Source organism: Lepisma saccharinum, chromosome 2 (genome assembly GCF_977018435.1).
Source record: "Lepisma saccharinum chromosome 2, izLepSacc3.1, whole genome shotgun sequence".
NCBI classification, from domain to species: domain Eukaryota; kingdom Metazoa; phylum Arthropoda; class Insecta; order Zygentoma; family Lepismatidae; genus Lepisma; species Lepisma saccharinum.
The window spans coordinates 182,631,101-182,647,867 of record NC_139230.1 but is presented as its reverse complement, the minus strand read 5'-3'; the positions used below and the strand labels follow the sequence as shown (position 1 = coordinate 182,647,867).

General features: G+C 38.2%; 1 protein-coding gene across 1 annotated transcript in view; it reads right to left on the bottom strand.

Moving 5' to 3' along the window:
• The window catches only part of LOC145983779 (battenin-like), a 42,715-nt gene extending 27,413 nt beyond the window's left edge, over positions 1-15,302 (bottom strand). The window contains exons 1-4 of the mRNA XM_083116828.1: positions 15,281-15,302; positions 9,665-9,816; positions 1,716-1,849; positions 556-714 (exon numbers count right to left, since the gene is read on the bottom strand). Of these exons, the coding sequence (XP_082972954.1) occupies positions 556-714; positions 1,716-1,849; positions 9,665-9,816; positions 15,281-15,302 (467 nt within the window). The remainder of the gene's footprint in view (positions 1-555; positions 715-1,715; positions 1,850-9,664; positions 9,817-15,280) is intronic.
• Between the last annotated feature and the right edge of the window lie 1,465 nt (positions 15,303-16,767).

The window sequence follows — 16,767 nt, the reverse complement described above, 5'->3', positions numbered from 1 at the left end:
CAAAACCACACCGGAAGTCAGCATCCCCCGATGCTTGTCAATTTCATTGCTGACTACAGATGGGTGCCCACTTCTTGGCGCATCATGCACATCAGTTAGTCCATCTTTAAACATACGACCATTCGCGTATGACACCTTCACTCATCACGTTTGGTCCATACACATTGCACAGTTCGCAATGAATCGCAGCTGTCGAAAGTTTTTTGCACACAGAAATCGTATTACTGCACGAACTTCACATTTGGCAGGATTTTCTATTGTAGCGTTCATTTTCAATTGTTGTAACGGACGAGTCAACTGAAACACAACCTTCTCCTTTCACTTATCACTGCCTGCTGAACTACTGCCCACAGCGCCACAAGACTGACGTCGCTATCCCGAGCTATTTCACGCACATGCACAAACGGAGTTTTTTTTCTGAATTACCCTCGTACAATTAACTGATTTGTATAGCAAAGGAGACTGATCCAGTAGTTTAAAAATGAATAACTTCTTTTCAGATAGCGAAACACATAAATATCATGTGAAATATATGAATTATTAAAAAATAATCACCTTTCAAAAAAGGCTGAGTAAGATAAAAAGGTGCCTTCTCCCAAACCAGAACCCAAAGCTGTGCAAACTACACCACAAATAGCAACCCATCGAGCAGATGACAATGCAACAAGCAAAAATCCAGCAGCTCCTAGGATGATGACCATGAGCACCCTTATGCTAGAAGAAAGAACAATATTTTAAGTAAAAAATTCTCAACCATATTTTTTGCAAACACTTGAACATAGAAGTTAAGTTTCTTGACATATATACATATATAATAAACAAGAAGAAAACAATTACAATACACATGACTTACAATGATTGTGTTGTTTAGTGTTACCTGATTTTGGTGCTTTTTCCATCATGAAGAAACCATCTGCACAAATTAAAAATATGACAAATAGAACCACATATTGTTTAAATCTGATTCTGGCGAAAATACATATTCTCCCCCTTTTTTGCAGTAGGCATTTGTGAAGAAAATTCACTCAAACAAACATTCTCACAAAACTCCTGAATTTTGCTAATTATAGAATACTCTCAAGTCACAGTCTTTCCAAATTCCATCTCACATTCTACTGAAATACGCAATCTGCCTGTATGCCCCATATAATGAGAAAAATATGTGTTTATCTCTCTGAAATGGAAACATCTACTATACTGTTAAGTCCCGCACCATGGCCATGACTTCTAAGGTGCAAGCTTTGGGCTATGGGAAAGCGCAAGTTCAAATCTTTTGGAGGAAGTGTAACAAATTTTCTGAGATTTCAGCCAGTTGTCATCCACCATGATGAGGAAATGTACCATAACCCAGTCAGAGAAAACCTACGATGAGAACTTGGGGTCGACTGACCACATGTCGCCCCAAAACTGGATGATCTTACAAGTCTGATGGGAGTGAGGCTGGCAGTCTGTAGGTAGGCACTGGCCCTCACAGGCTGTTATACCATGTGTTATTATTATATATTATTATTGTACTGTTAAACCTAAATCAGTTCTTCAGACATGTTATCTTCTTCTATGGCCTTTCCACCCATCTGCATCTTCCCTCATTTTTTATCTTCTGAGTAGCTACAGCTTGCCATTTCAAATGTAGTTATTGTTTTTTACATGGTTGTTTTAATATTATTAAAGATCTGCCTTACACATGTATGCCATATTTTCAGTCAGATACTTACTGCACTAGAAATGGGAGAAAAGGAGCTATCATCTTAATAGTAAGAGATGGAATCACATCAGCCAGCAGAATGGCACCAGTTGAGGTAGGGTTGCAGTCTCTTGAACCGTTGGTAACATTGTTAACAGTCTCCCCCTGAAACAAAAAAGGAAATCTGCTAATAAAATTGGTATTATTTTTTTTCAGCATATCCTGGAATGTTTCAGTTATTTGTTAATTACACTGGTCGACATGGGTTCTGATGTTTGGAAACTAATTGTGGTTTCTGAAACTACATTTGATGCTGATTTCAGAAGTGACCTTGTTTTTGTTGTATCACCCTCAGTTATTTAGAAATCTTCATTGTTGTATAAATCGTAATTCCTGCCCAGAAATTAGAAGTTAATAATATTCCCGATAGATGGCAGTGCACCTCTTATTAGATTATATGATTAACAAAATTGCTGAAGACGCCTAGTAACAATGAATGATTCAATAAATTTGTTTCTAAGTTTTGTTATTCGATACCAACTAATGCAAATAGTAGTTTTTAATTTATTTACCGTGTATAAGGTTACGTGATCCGAAAACCTTAGTTAAGTGTATTGTAGATATTACAGGGAGGTTATTTCAGTCGTTCACCGCCAGCGTGTCGGCCGTTCGGCGGACTCTTCATGCAACAGGTCCCGGCAAATTGCGTTCAGGAAGTCCGTAACAGAAACCGCTTGTTTTGTAATGTTTCCACTTTTCACAATTACAGTTACAATTACAATTGAAATAAGCACGTACCTTGTCGCAAGGATGCTGGAAAAGGTGTCCTCCCAAATACAAATATTTCTGGCACCTTATTTCTGACAGAAAATCTTAGATTAGACATCGCTACTTAATCCTCAGTTGTCAGAAAGGGAAGACAGCATCCCGGCGCATAAAGCAAACCGAAAGCGTAAAATGATATTTAAAAGTAATAATAATGATGATCTCTAACCTCCTGTGTTATAAGAGATGTTGAAAATGACCTCCTTCAACAGCAATACAACACGTTTCTTAGGTTCAAGAGATCCTGTCTATCGTAATTCCCTGACCACTTTTCTGCAAGAATTCGTTTTCACGTAATTATCGTACATAAAAACTCTCTGTTCAAGACTATATTTGTTTAACGACATAAGTAATGAATGAATAACAATTAACACACAATAAAGCACTGGCCATGAGTAGCACATTACAATAACACAGTATACGCAACACGCGTACTGATAAACGCAAACAGAAGTGAACATGAACGTACACTGACGTCTGGTAGCCGACAGTGTTGCTAACCATTTTTCGGCAATGTCCCTACAGACGTAGTCAAAATGTCCCTACAACTGACCAAATGTCCCTACGCCAAGTAAGGCGACTAAAAAAATCATCACCTCATGAGCATGCAAAACAGAAGATAAAATATACACATTTACTTAACAAATCTTTCTGCTCGGTGCTTCCACAATTAATGAAGGCGCGAATTTACATTTGCCTATCCTAACTTAACCTAACCGTACCTGAATGGTTCGTGGGGCTATCCGTCAATGGTTTGTTGGGCTACCCGTGCATGTTTTTTCGAGCCCAAATTTTAACTATGTTTGCCTTGCCTAACCTAACTTAACCTAACCTTACCGAGAATGCTCAGTGGGGCTATTCCTGAATGGTTTTGCGGTAATTGTGATTACGAACCGATAAAAAATATTATTTTCGTAGCACTTTAACGGCAAACGTTCTTCATCATCGACGACGCCATTTTCGTATCCTGCAATTTTATGATTGATGTAATGTTGCCAAATTTACCTGTAATCAAATCAGTTCTTCTACATCGTGATTGTCGCTGTCACATGTAAGCACGTTCTTTGGGCAATATACTGAAATCCATAAGTTTATTAATTAGCCCACAGCCATCCTCCTGCACACTCCATCTAACAATCTGTACAACAACAACAACTTTTTTACTGTTCTCTTCCGCTATTCTTACACAATCCATGCTATCCAAGTATGAAATCAACAGGGTGGCAACGCTGTAGACAGCGTAACTAATTGTAATTTGTTCATATCAACAAATATGGCTACCATACTTGTATACGGAGAATCATTGCGAGAATTGAAAAGCTTATTTTACAACTTCTACACGTTAATGAACATTTTTCCCCCTCACCCCAACATGTTAATTTGAGATAAATCATCACGAATAATTATTTCGTGAGTATAAGACGTAGCATAGAAATTACAGAAGGGTCCGGTATTGTAAATTCTTGCCTTAATGAATAATAGGGGTGTGCGGGACAGAATTTTTTGGGTCGGGACGGGATCGGGACGGTAATTTTTTTAAATCCCGACATTCGGGACTGAAAAATTTGCAATTTCCCGACCAAGTCGGAAAATTTTCGGGACGGGAAATGTTCGAAATTTCCCGAAGCACTGGAAATCTCGAATTTTACAAGTCATTTTCACTTTAAGTGATTGTTTTTGCATTTCTAGAATAAAAACTTACAATTTTCGATAAGTTCCAGAAACTTACAAGGCAGAAAACGTCGAGAATTAACGACTTTTTAAAGCAAAGCATCCCGCACACCCCTAATGAATAACGTTGAGTCGTTTACTGTTGATTATGTTATTTGAAGTCATACATGCCGCTGCTGTGCAGAGATAGATGTTGGTTGGTGATGCTATATTTCCTGCAGTCTTGAACAATTCTGGTCCCATTTTATTTCCCTTTTTTGTTTTTGTATCACTTAACATTGAAAATATTCTTTCCGTTTCCGCGTGAAAATATTCTTTCCGTTTCCGCGTTAGAATGTGGCAATGTTAGCACTATTTTCGCGAGAGTGGAAATGTTTTCAAAAAGGAACTTGCCTTGAAAGTTTTTGGTAACCGATAACATGTTCCAAAATTCTGATGGAGATTTGTTAGTTAGTTCTTTTTTCTCCCCCTCGCTAAAGTATCCAGATAAAGTAATTCATAAAATGTCATTTACCAAGATTGAAAAAAGTACCTACGTTTTCCCTCATTTGGCAAAATCTGTCCCTACGTTCCTACGCGGGCGAAATTTAGTGAAAAGTCCCTATGCGTAAGACATGTCCCTACGGTTGGCATCACTGCCGACACGTGCAGTATGAAGCGCCGTCCTCTCGCGGCTGACAACTCCCCGATAAGCTGTCGCGACAACTGAGGATAAAGTAGCGATGTCTAATCTAAGATTAGATGTCAGAAATAAGGTGCCAGAAATATTTGTATTTGGGAGGATACCTTTTCCAGCATCCTTGCGACAAGTTACGTGCTTATTTCAGTTGTAATTGTAACTGTAATTGTGAAAAGTGGAAACATTACAAAACAAGCGGTTTCTGTTACGGACTTCCTGAACGCAATTTGCCGGGACCTGTTGCATGAAGAGTCCGCCGAACGGCCGACACGCTGGCGGTGAACGACTGAAATAACCTCCCTGTATATATGTAAATAGCAGTAGGGAATGCAAAATATTTGATAAAGTTTTCATCATTGTCGATAGTTCGTGCTGTGTTGTGTCGAGAGACAATGTCGTCGTCGTCCAGGAAGTGTTTGAACTCGCCCCATGTATTCTGTTACATTTGTGGAAGCTATGTAGTGAAGAGGCAAAGACAACTTATCACCACATTTGTGAGGTCTGCTTACCACGAACATTTTGGTGTTAAAGTAAGTGATCAGGACAAAACTGGGCCCCGCATGAAGTTTGCAAAACATGTGTGGAAGCTTTGTGATTGTGGAAGTGTGGCAAGAGGAAAGCATTGCCATTTGGAATACCAATGGTATGGCGGGAACCAAAAAATCACATTGATGACTGCTATTTCTGTGCTATAGCTGTTAGCGGTTTCAGTGCTAAGAACAAGAGCAATGTGAGCTATCCCAACAACATACAATCGGCCATTAGGCCCGTGCCTCATGGGCCAGATGTACCTGTACCTGTACCACGTACGAGTAGTGATAATTGCAGCACTTCAAGTGACACTGAAGTTGAACATGCACACTATGATGACAGTGACGATTTCTGTCCTGGTACAAGTACAGGCACTCCGCAACCTTTCACACAACATGAACTGAATGATCTCGTAAGAGACCTAAATTTACCAAAGGAGAGTGCCCAAATTCTTGGTTCCCGCCTGAGTAAGAAAAACCTGTTGTCTCCAGGAACACATTTCTCATGGTACAGGCATCGAGAGACAGAGCTACTCCCATACTTTACTGAAGACAAAAACCTTGTTTATTGTAACAACATAAAGAAAGTCATGGAATTGTATGGTATTTCTTACAATGTACGTGAATGGAGACTTTTCATTGATGCATCACAGACTAGTCTGAAGGGTGTTCTGTTAAATAACTGTAATGTGTTCCCATCGATTCCAGTTGCATATTCTGTGTTGCTTAAGGAAACTTATGAAACTTTGAGGTTCATGCTACTGAAAGTGAAATATGAAGGTTGGTCTGTCTGTGGAGATTTCAAAGTGATAGCTTTGTTGTTGGGTCTCGAGGCTGGGAACACAAAATTCCCCTGCTTCTTGTGCGAATGGGACAGTCGGGACAGGGAGAATCATTGGAAAGTGAAAACGTGGCCAAGTAGAGAATCTCTCTCTCCAGGGAAGAAGAATGTGACACAACGGCAATTAATTCAGTCGTCTAAAATACTGCTTCCTCTGTTGCATATTAAGTTAGGGATAATGAAACAGTTTGTGAAAGCGTTAGACAAAGACGGCGAATGCTTTATATACATTGCCAGGAAATTTCCATCCGTCACTGAGGGTAAGCTCAAAGAGGGTATTTTTGTTGGCCCTCAGATACGGAAACTGATGTTGGATGCAGATTTTGAAGAAATAATTACTGCTACGGAAAGGGATGCCTGGGCAATGAAAAACACGTTAACTATGAAAATTTTGTGAAAAATCTGCTAACGAATTTATGTAAACTTGGTTGTAAAATGAGCCTCAAATTGCATTTCCTCAACTCGCATCTAGATTTCTTTCCGAGTAATCTCGGACACTTCAGCGAGGAGCACGGGGAAAGATTTCACAAGGACATAGCAGAGATGGAACGGAGATACCAGGGACGATGGAATGTTTCCATGATGGCAGATTTTTGTTGGACTTTAAAAAATGGTCGGGTGTCGGGGAAGGCAGAAAGTCAAAAAGAATGAAGTTTGATCCTGAGTCTCAGTAATTCGAAATGCACTATGTTATATCTCTTTCTAGACATGTGTAAATGAAAATGTACGCGAATATAGTATATAATATAGATTTTACAATCTCAATATATGTCCCACTGATTACTATATTTGCAAAAATTATTTATTCTATGTGTCTGTAATATGATTATATAAACCCCAAATGATCCCAATAATACCATAATAGACCATATATGCTTTTCAGTTTTCACGATTTGTGAAAAATTGTGACGTGATGGAGCAAAACGGTTTTCAAATTTGAATTCAGCATGAAAAATCTTTCAGTCACCTATTCATTTCAAAACATCGTTCAACTTTTGAAAAAATGTCGACCAGTGTTATCCTTTTCTATTTCATATCTACCACAGCCAATCAGTTTTCATAAGTTAAGGTTAACACCCACCGAGATGCCAGAAACGAGCCACCCCGAACCTCTGAATAGAAAATTACATGTGCCTTTCCAAGGGCAGTCAGTCCATATACTGTGCCATCATACTTCAATGCGGAACATTTTCCATTCTCATCTGTAGTGGCGCTGAGCATGACACTTCCTGGAGCTAAACGAGGACATGCGGAATTACAAAAGAGTACAAAATAAATACATAAATAGTATCAAAACTTTTCAAACTTACATGAGTGAGTATATGTTAATCCGGACGACGTTTCAGAGGTAAATACTTCCTCCTTATTCAGGTCTAACTAGAAGCCTAGACACCGGACATGGTGTCACGTGAAATAGTGTTAAATAGGAATATGGTTGAAGGAATTGGTGAAAAACACTTAAAAATCCTAGTTATTAAAATGGTAAAAATCCCTTTCCAGGTAAAACATTCTAAGAAATACTCATATTCAAAACAAAAACCAGGTGCTGAGTAACTCCCGTCCAGCAGTAAGGTGAAGCGCATGGGTAATGGTCTAAACGCACAGAGTTGGAGATTACCTCCTCCCCCATGGGACTGATTCCCCTCAACAGCAACATCACCAATCCAATGAGAATTCGCGTTCATTCCCTACAACTCTCAAAACTTCGGCGGCGACATGAAAACCCAACTTAGCGTAATTTTTACCGGCATTATCCCATTTTCTAAGGAAATGTATCCACCCCTCTAGACCTCTAGTTAGACCTGAAGAAGGAGGAAGTATTTACCTCTGAAACGTCATCCGGATTAACATATACTCACTCACGTAAGTTTGTAAAGTTTTGATACTATTTACGTATTTATTTTGTATTCAATAGTGAGTAATACGCACTTCCTCATCATGTTATTACAAAAGAAAGCTTTTGGAGATGCAGCAAATGGAAAATTTGCACCCTAGAAAGCTGCAGACATCTGGCACAGAAATTCTGCACTTCGGTTCCGTGTGTTTCACTGTAGTAGGTTTTACCCCATTTGATTACAATAGAAGCAGACAGCAGAAGTTCTGTTGCTGCATTTCTCCACTGAAGCGACAAGCAACACGTGTCACTTAGGATTCCACCAATGGAATGCAGGCTTGTGTAGCCTGTCATGTCATTATGGTGTGAAATGTTACGGTTGATTGGCTCGTTCCCAAGCTACATGCATCATATGTTACTTGTTCCTTCGGTCTGAAATCTCCTTAGGTGTCCTGTGCATATTCCCTGAAACAGGTTCCTTGCACGTGGACCATATAATTAGATGTCAATAATTTAAATTTTTGAGATGCAGTTTTAGGTCCTGAAATGTGCGTCTATCCTTTAGCATTTGAGCAAAATGGATCCCCATCCTGTTCTGTGGAGACATTTAGTGTCAGCTCATACATATCCCATTCCACTTGGAATTCCATGCATGTATGGGGCCAAAATTATTCACTTTGGGAAGAAATACTCAATACCAAGATTTAGAAAATCATAAATACTTGGTAGAATAAAATATTACATAAAATAAATCAGTATTCACAGCAATTATCTCACATGTCTCATGAAATAAAATGGATTCTCTAATGAATCAAAGAGAAAATTGTGTATTCAGTGGTACTGATGTTAATCAAGGAAGATCTATGCCCTTTACAAGATGGTAAATGATTTTTTTTATGGTACAATTAAAAGGGTCATCTACTTGCCAATGTACACTACAATATAGATAACTTTCAGGTGATACAAGTTCTGTTTGTCATATAAAAATGTCTTCTTCTGTTCAATAATACACAGGGTAATTCAAAAGTCCAGTTACATAGGACAACTCCATTATTAGTGTACATAGCAAAACATGGGAACAGGGGAAAGTTGTTAACACTATGTGGGTTTCAATTTAAAGCATTGGGATTATTAACATATGCACTGCTGAGGCTGTACCCTGATATGAGACTCAATGGTAGCTGAAAATGCCATGTGAATCATGAACTGATGATGAAAATCATAGGCAAAGTAAAAAGTGTGAACATGTGACATGTGCAGTCCCCTCCACCTGTCCACATCAACCCACAGAAAAGGAAAAACATGTACAAATGGAAATCTGGCTATATTAAACTTGATACTGTTGGATGTCTGTGACTGGCAGCACAGTCCAATTTTCATAAGTGTAGGATGGGGAGGGGCCTGCATTTGTCACATGTTCACATCTTATTTTGCCTCAAATTATGGTTAAGGTATTTTGGATAAAGATGGCAACATTTTTTTTTTTTTTTGCAACAATAATGGAGTTGAGTTGTCCTACAGGATGGGGCTCTTGAATCAGCCTGTACACTGGGAGAAGAAGGATGAATGAAAACATCACAATCCACAAATATATACATACGCCAGCGTGAAAATCAGAACTCAGTATGTCGTGAGCAGCACTCAGCATAACAACATATCCATAGTTGTTGCAAAGGCCCAGTAGCCAGTAGCCAAGAAGATTCCGTTTGTTCCGGGGACATTCTCCAGATGCAGCTGTCATGGTGCTGCTACCTGTAAGGGAAGACAAGTGATATAAAATACACCAATGCCAATAGTTCAAGTATTTAGTCAAAACCCGAATTCAATAATAATAGCTTATGTGTGAAATGGAAGTCAGGTGGTCACGAGCAGCTTTACCTTAGAAAGAGAAATTATACATTAAAAATGTTGCTTGTTTATGCGCGCATAGGCTACTTGGGACTGAGCATACAATTTAAAGTGGGATCTGAACCACTGTACAATGTGCCTAAACTGGGGATTGAAATTATGCATTTAATGAGTGTACCAGGGTTATTTACAAAATAAGGCAACATGGAAATATTGCCACTGCTGTGCTGGGCTCACAATGGCATGCATACTTGCCAAGTTTGTTGATTATTTGGAAAGACATGAATGCCATTTGCAGACATTCAAGCAGCATTTAAACATTGTGATGTGTGTTTGTATCTGTGAAATACAGGTACAGTTTTATTACCATATCCATGATTATTTTTTAATTTTCACTTTATTTTATTTTAGTCTTACATATAATGATTCTTAAACATCTAAAAAATACTTCTTTAGCACTACATATGATATTTAATGTCACCTAACAAACATTTATATACATCACTCTGTTGTTCATCGTAATCATTATTACATTCCAGGCCCGACCCTGTGGCCGAGTGGTTAGCACATCGCGCTGCGATGCCATGGGTCCCGGGTTCGAATCCCGGTCGGGTATGGTTGTTTGTGAATGTCCATTTTCATCCATTTCATCATTTCATCACTCATCCTCATCTTCGCAAATTAGCCAAGAGGCACAAAACGCGAAGTAAAATAAACTAAATCAATCAATCAATCAATTACATTCCAGTTCAGTCTCCAAACCACCTTCTCTATCTACATTATCACAATCGCCAACAGACCCATATCACTGATATCCTTATATTACCTGCATTCACCACACTGCTGCAGAGAATGGAACAATGAGTTCAGTGTTTTTTCGGATCCTGACAGACCTTTCTGCGAGCAAACTGTGATACCATTAACACAACTGGAATCAGTCACTATGTATCTCTGAGATACAAAAAGCTTACTAAGCCCAGACATGAAGGGTGCCAGGTCATCTGTATTCAGACAAAGAGGAAAGAAGGGGTCGGGTACCCTATTCTACACCCTCGAATTTTGAATTTTTTTCTTTTTCATTATGAATATTATTCGATCCTATTTGTGAATAAAAAAAAATTGGAGCGCGGAAAGAAGTATTTACGACTGTACAGCCGTTTAAAGTTAAAATTTTGTCGTTTGAAATGGTTCGCAATTATTTCCAATTTCTAGATCGTGATACTAACACGACACCAAATTTTAACTATCGATCTCAACCTAACTGAACTAACCTATCCACGCGCCAATGGTTCGTGGGGCTAGCGCCAATGGTTCGTGGGGCTAGCGCCAATGGTTCGTGGGGTTAGCGCCAATGGTTCGTGGGGCTAGCGTCAATGGTTCGTGGGGCTAGCGCCAATGGTTCGTGGGTCTAGCGTCAATGGTTCGTGGGGCTAGCGCCAATGGTTCGTGAGGCTAGCGCCAATGGTTCGTGGGGCTAGCGCCAATGGTTCGTGGGGCTAGCGCCAATGGTTCGTGGGGCTAGCGCCAATGGTTCGTGGGGCTAGCGTCAATGGTTCGTGGGGCTAGCGCCAATGGTTCGTGGGCCTAGCGCCAATGGTTCGTGGGGCTAGCGTCAATGGTTCGTGGGGCTAGCGCCAATGGTTCGTGGGGCTAGCGCCAATGGTTCGTGGGCCTAGCGCCAATGGTTCGTGGGGCTAGCGCCAATGGTTCGTGGGACTAGCGCCAATGGTTCGTGGGGCTAGCGTCAATGGTTCGTGGGGCTAGGTTCCCTGTAAGTCAATTACAATGTCCCGTATGTCTCGTCGAACAAAGTCCTCTATGTCCTTCATCCGTTGAACGTGTGTCAATCTCATATTTAGTCCTTTTGTCTTAATTCAATGTCACACAAATCAATTCCAATGTCTAAAGTCGCACAAAACAATGGCAATGTCTCAAATATCCAATCCGCCAATAAATTACATAAATAATATATTGAAATCGCAAATTATCCCATTGCACAAGTCATTTATAACAAGAAAAAATTGCAAATTATCCCATTGCACAAGTCAAAGATAAGAAGAAAAAGAAAATGTTCTGACGTGCGCCTGTGACATGAATCCAAGATGCGCCATGATCAAATCCCTGCAAAACCGTTTCGACGTTACATAAGGAATCTAAATATTGAAAAACGTAAGTTTCCTAGCACGTAGATCTAAAAAAATTACTTTCCGCGCTATTTAGAAACATCGTTTCTTATGAAGAACTAATTTTCGTAACGAGAATATTTGAAATGTGCGAAAAATCGAGGGTGTAGAAAAGGGTACCCGAGCCGAAAGAAGTTACCGAGAAGCTTAGAACAGCATGCCTAATCATTTCCAAGAAAATAAGCAATTATATTTGCATGTGCCTTCGGGATACAGCACGACCAATGGAGGATAAAGAATATCGAGGAATCTGCTGCATGTGTAAAGCAGTCTGTAATCTGTTTCTTGAATGCAAGGAACATGAAACCAACTTAAATTTGTTAACTTTGTGAGATATATGGAGAACATGCCATGACTAATGCAATGGAATGGAGATGGGTGTGACTTCAATGAAGGATGTGGAAATGTGCATGATGATCCATGGAGTAGCTAACTGTCTGTCGCAATCTGTCGCAATCTACGGCCCAAGTTCCTTCTATTTTATTGAGATTTCATCATGCTACATATGCAATTTTTACAACAATTTAAAAATTACCTTATGCAAGCATGCATGCTTCCCATGGACAATGTATTTTCCATTGACAAGCGACTGCATTTAGTGATTTTATTATAATGCTAAGAGAACCAAACCTGGCCTGCCTAACTTAACTACAAAAGCATACTACGTGAACAAAATTTTGCGTGCGCTTGATGACATAGCAACCGGTCAGTGTTTCCAAACACGCGGTTTTCCTACTGTGTAACAGTAGTATAACGTAAATGAACGTGCATGTAACTGTGGGGCTATTTATGACTGTTTTTTACAATTTTAACTATTTTTGCCTAACCAAACCAAACCTAACCTTGCCATGCATGGTTCGTTGGGCTATTTATAAATGGTTCGTGGGGCTATTTATGAATGTTTTTAACAATTTTGAAGATGACAATTTTAACTATGTTTACCGAACCTAACCTAACCTTGCCATGCATAGTTCGTGGGGCTCTCCGCGCATGGTTCGTGGGGTTTTCAAACTTGGAAAAAAAATACAAAATCAGTAACAGGAAAGTAGGTATTTTTCTATGAAGAAGGTTGTGCAACACTGCATAACCACTGATCATCGACAAGACAATGCTAGTCAAGATTTCTCTGCCATTTCAACGCAAGTGAAAACGAACAAACAAGAATTACTCGATATGTTGAAAATTGAGATTATTTGCATGAAAAAAAACGAAATGGCACCTTCAAGAAAATAAAGGAATTCCAGACGTTTCGGGGATACTTAACATTTAATAATATTAAGTAATCGCTAAAACTCAGCAGTATGCATTAACAGAAGTAAATCAAAATCGAACCATGTTAAAATTGCATACGCAAAAAAAACAAAGGAACTTGGGCCATACAATTTAGTTTCCCCAAACTTCAAACTTCCATCCACAATCATTTCCAGTATTATTAATATTGAAGTATTTTCTCTATCCTAGATATTTAAGTATCTGAATATTTTCCTTTACAACTTGCAAAAATCATTATACAATTGGAGCAATGGTAAGTTTGAAAGTAGTATTTTACTAGAGCATCACAACAGCTGTCCCCTCAGAAAAAAAAAAAAAATATGCACATTTCATGCTTCCAAATGTTCTAAACATGTGAGAAACACCAGTGCTCCCAAAAGTACAGGTGTAGTGGTGGATCAGTAGATACAGTAGTTCCAATAAATATATTTAGCAACAGGTCCATCATAACATGTTATTTCAGTACTATTATCTTGCTTTAATTTGAAATATGTTGCGTCTTTTACAAACGGTTCGGCCCTACTCAGAAAAATCTCTTGCCTACACACCCATGACAACAATATTATAGATGATTTTGCACACTGTACAGAAAAAAGAAAAGCATTCACAGGGTTAGAAAGTAGTATGAAAATTTGGTATGACTTGAGATGACCGGACCCCTCTCTGATTTTCTTCATATTTGACATAGTCACAAATTGAGGCCTCCTAATCACCAATCTGAAGTTAAAATTTGTTGGAAACGTCTAGAAATTGTGAACCATTGACACTAGCCTCATGAACCATTGGTGCTAGCCATTGGGGCATGGTTAGGTTAGGCAAACATAGTTAAAATTTTGTGTCGTGGTAGTATCAGGATCTAGAAATTGCAAATAATTGCGAACCATTGATGCTAGCCCCACGAACCATTGGTGCGTGGTTAGGTTAGTTACCATTAGGTTAGGCAAACATAGTTAAAATTTGGTGTGGTACTATCAGGAATATATATATTTGCTTGTGAAACAATAAATTTTGTGAAAATTGACGGTTTCCATTCCGAAAACTAACGCCTTATTTTCGCTTATTTTGCAATTTCTAGACCTTTCCGACAAATTTTAACTTCAGATTCGTGATTAGGAAGCTTCAATTAGTGGGTACGCCAAATATGAAGAAAATCGGAGAGGGCTCCGGTCATCTCAAGTCGTTCCGAAAATATCATAGAAGCTTTGATGATTTCGAGGTAGTCCTTTCTATTCTTTATTTATGAGTGAAGTTCTGTCCTCAAGTACAGGTTTTCGTTTGTTTTTGCATGCATTTTACGTTCAATATCCTACAGGAAAAAGAAAGTAGAAAAAATTCAAGTAACCAAATCTAACTGACCTAAGTCACTCAAAACATTATCAAAAATTCCTACTCTATTTAGTTTAACCTACTACAATACCATATAACATTCAGTAGTTGAACCCATCTTACTTTCACAGGATGATTTTTATTACAACTATCGAACCTTACACTGCATAAAATTAAGTCACTTTAATCGACCATATCTGAATTTCAACCCACTGTAAAAGTAAAAGTGTTAAAAAAGTGCATTGTATTCTCAAAAAAGTTGTTTATGGTATAACCATAAAGCATCAAAGTATGGATAGGCTTGCAACATACAATTGCCGGGTTTCAATAGAAGAATAGGTTAACATTAGTTTGTGTTAGCATTATATTTTGTTTTACCCCACGAATTGTATGTAATTGCTTTTGCAATTGGGTTGAAATATTTGTATTTTCAAGAATTACTAATACAATACACGAGAAACCACAACGGCTTAGTTTCATATGCAATGGCCTTTTCCATTTGTGAATTCATACTCAGTTTTCATTTTCAAAATAGTATTACGGGCAAAAAACAGTTTGTTTAAAGTTACCATACTTAACTAACTTACCATAATGCAAGAATTCAAGCATTGTCACTTATATTTGTTTATGCGGGCATTAGTTAGTCTTCTTAGTCAGCTTCTCTTTAAAGCTCTTTCCTACGTTCGTGTTCGTCACTTGTGCATTATGCACGGGAAGCTGACGGACAGCCCCACAAACCATTCCGATAAGGTTAGGTTTGGTTAGGTTAGGCAAGCATAGTTAAAAAAAGGGGGGGTTGGAAACACTGACATGATTTCCTGGTCAAATAGATACCACGATGAAAGAAAATACCTTGATTAACGTTGGAAACCTTAGAGAAACTCATTTCCGTAACTAGTTTATTTTGTAAAAATGAAGAAATGTGTCTCCGATGTATGAAACTGTTACCATAATAAAAAATAAAAAAAACTGGTAAAAATAACTTGTTCTGCTAGTCTCAACACCTCATGAATGTAGTTGCACATTTTTTTTTATTTTGAGAATAATTACTGAAAATCATGGTTCCCATTGTGTGATTTTTTTTTTAGAAGCTATACAAGAGAATGAAATGGTGCTTTCAGTACTGCAAACTGTGGGAATAACTTTGCAGTTCGGAGAAACCTTTGTGTGGAAAAAAAACACTTCAGAGTGTGATCATTTCCACAATTTATCTATTTTAAGATGAACATTTTTGTGTTCAGTAACATGCATGTATCATGATACACACAGTACAGAAGTTACTGATGAAGTCATGCCTTTCTTAGAGTGAAAACATTAAGTACATTATTTTTGTTTGCCATAGCTTCGGTAAACTTTATTTTTTCAAAGTGTACTCTCATTTACGTATGTGGTGAGCACTCTAGCATGTTGGCTACTGAAATGTTAGTGTCACCAGGGAAACTATGTTACCCATTGAGCAGTTCCCAGTTCATATTTTTTTTAATAGTATTTGAACATGAAAATGCAAGAAAATTAATCCCACTGTACAGCACTATAAAGCATTTATTTAATTTCTAGGTAATTCCGGTAATTATTTTGCTAGTGAAAATAGCCCTACATGCTATTCTCACCACCTGGTGAAAATAGTCGCAGCCTCTTTTTATTTGTATGTAGCTAATGCTTATGGATCATTTGAGGTAAATGCAACTTTGTATTGGAAGCAGCATAGCGCGCGTGTTTTATGGACACATCAAGATAGAAGAGATACAAATGCTAAGTCCGGTATGGGACTTGGACGTGGGAAGTGTAATAAATATGGCACTTCTCTGTTTAAGTCTCGTATCAGCTGGCACAAAGTTCATCGTGGAGGGAAATAAATCAACATTTCTTCATTCATGTTCAGCTATTTAGTAAATGATGAGTATTTGGTTTTTAAATAAGCTGTTTTACGTAAGAGATATTGTAGATATTATTTTATATATATGTATATGTAGATATTCTTTTTGTTAATATTTTCTTAGTATTTTTAAAGAAGAAATATTAATTTTCAATATTAGAGGTTTTCATTCTTTCAATTGCTTTAAATGTTGAAAGA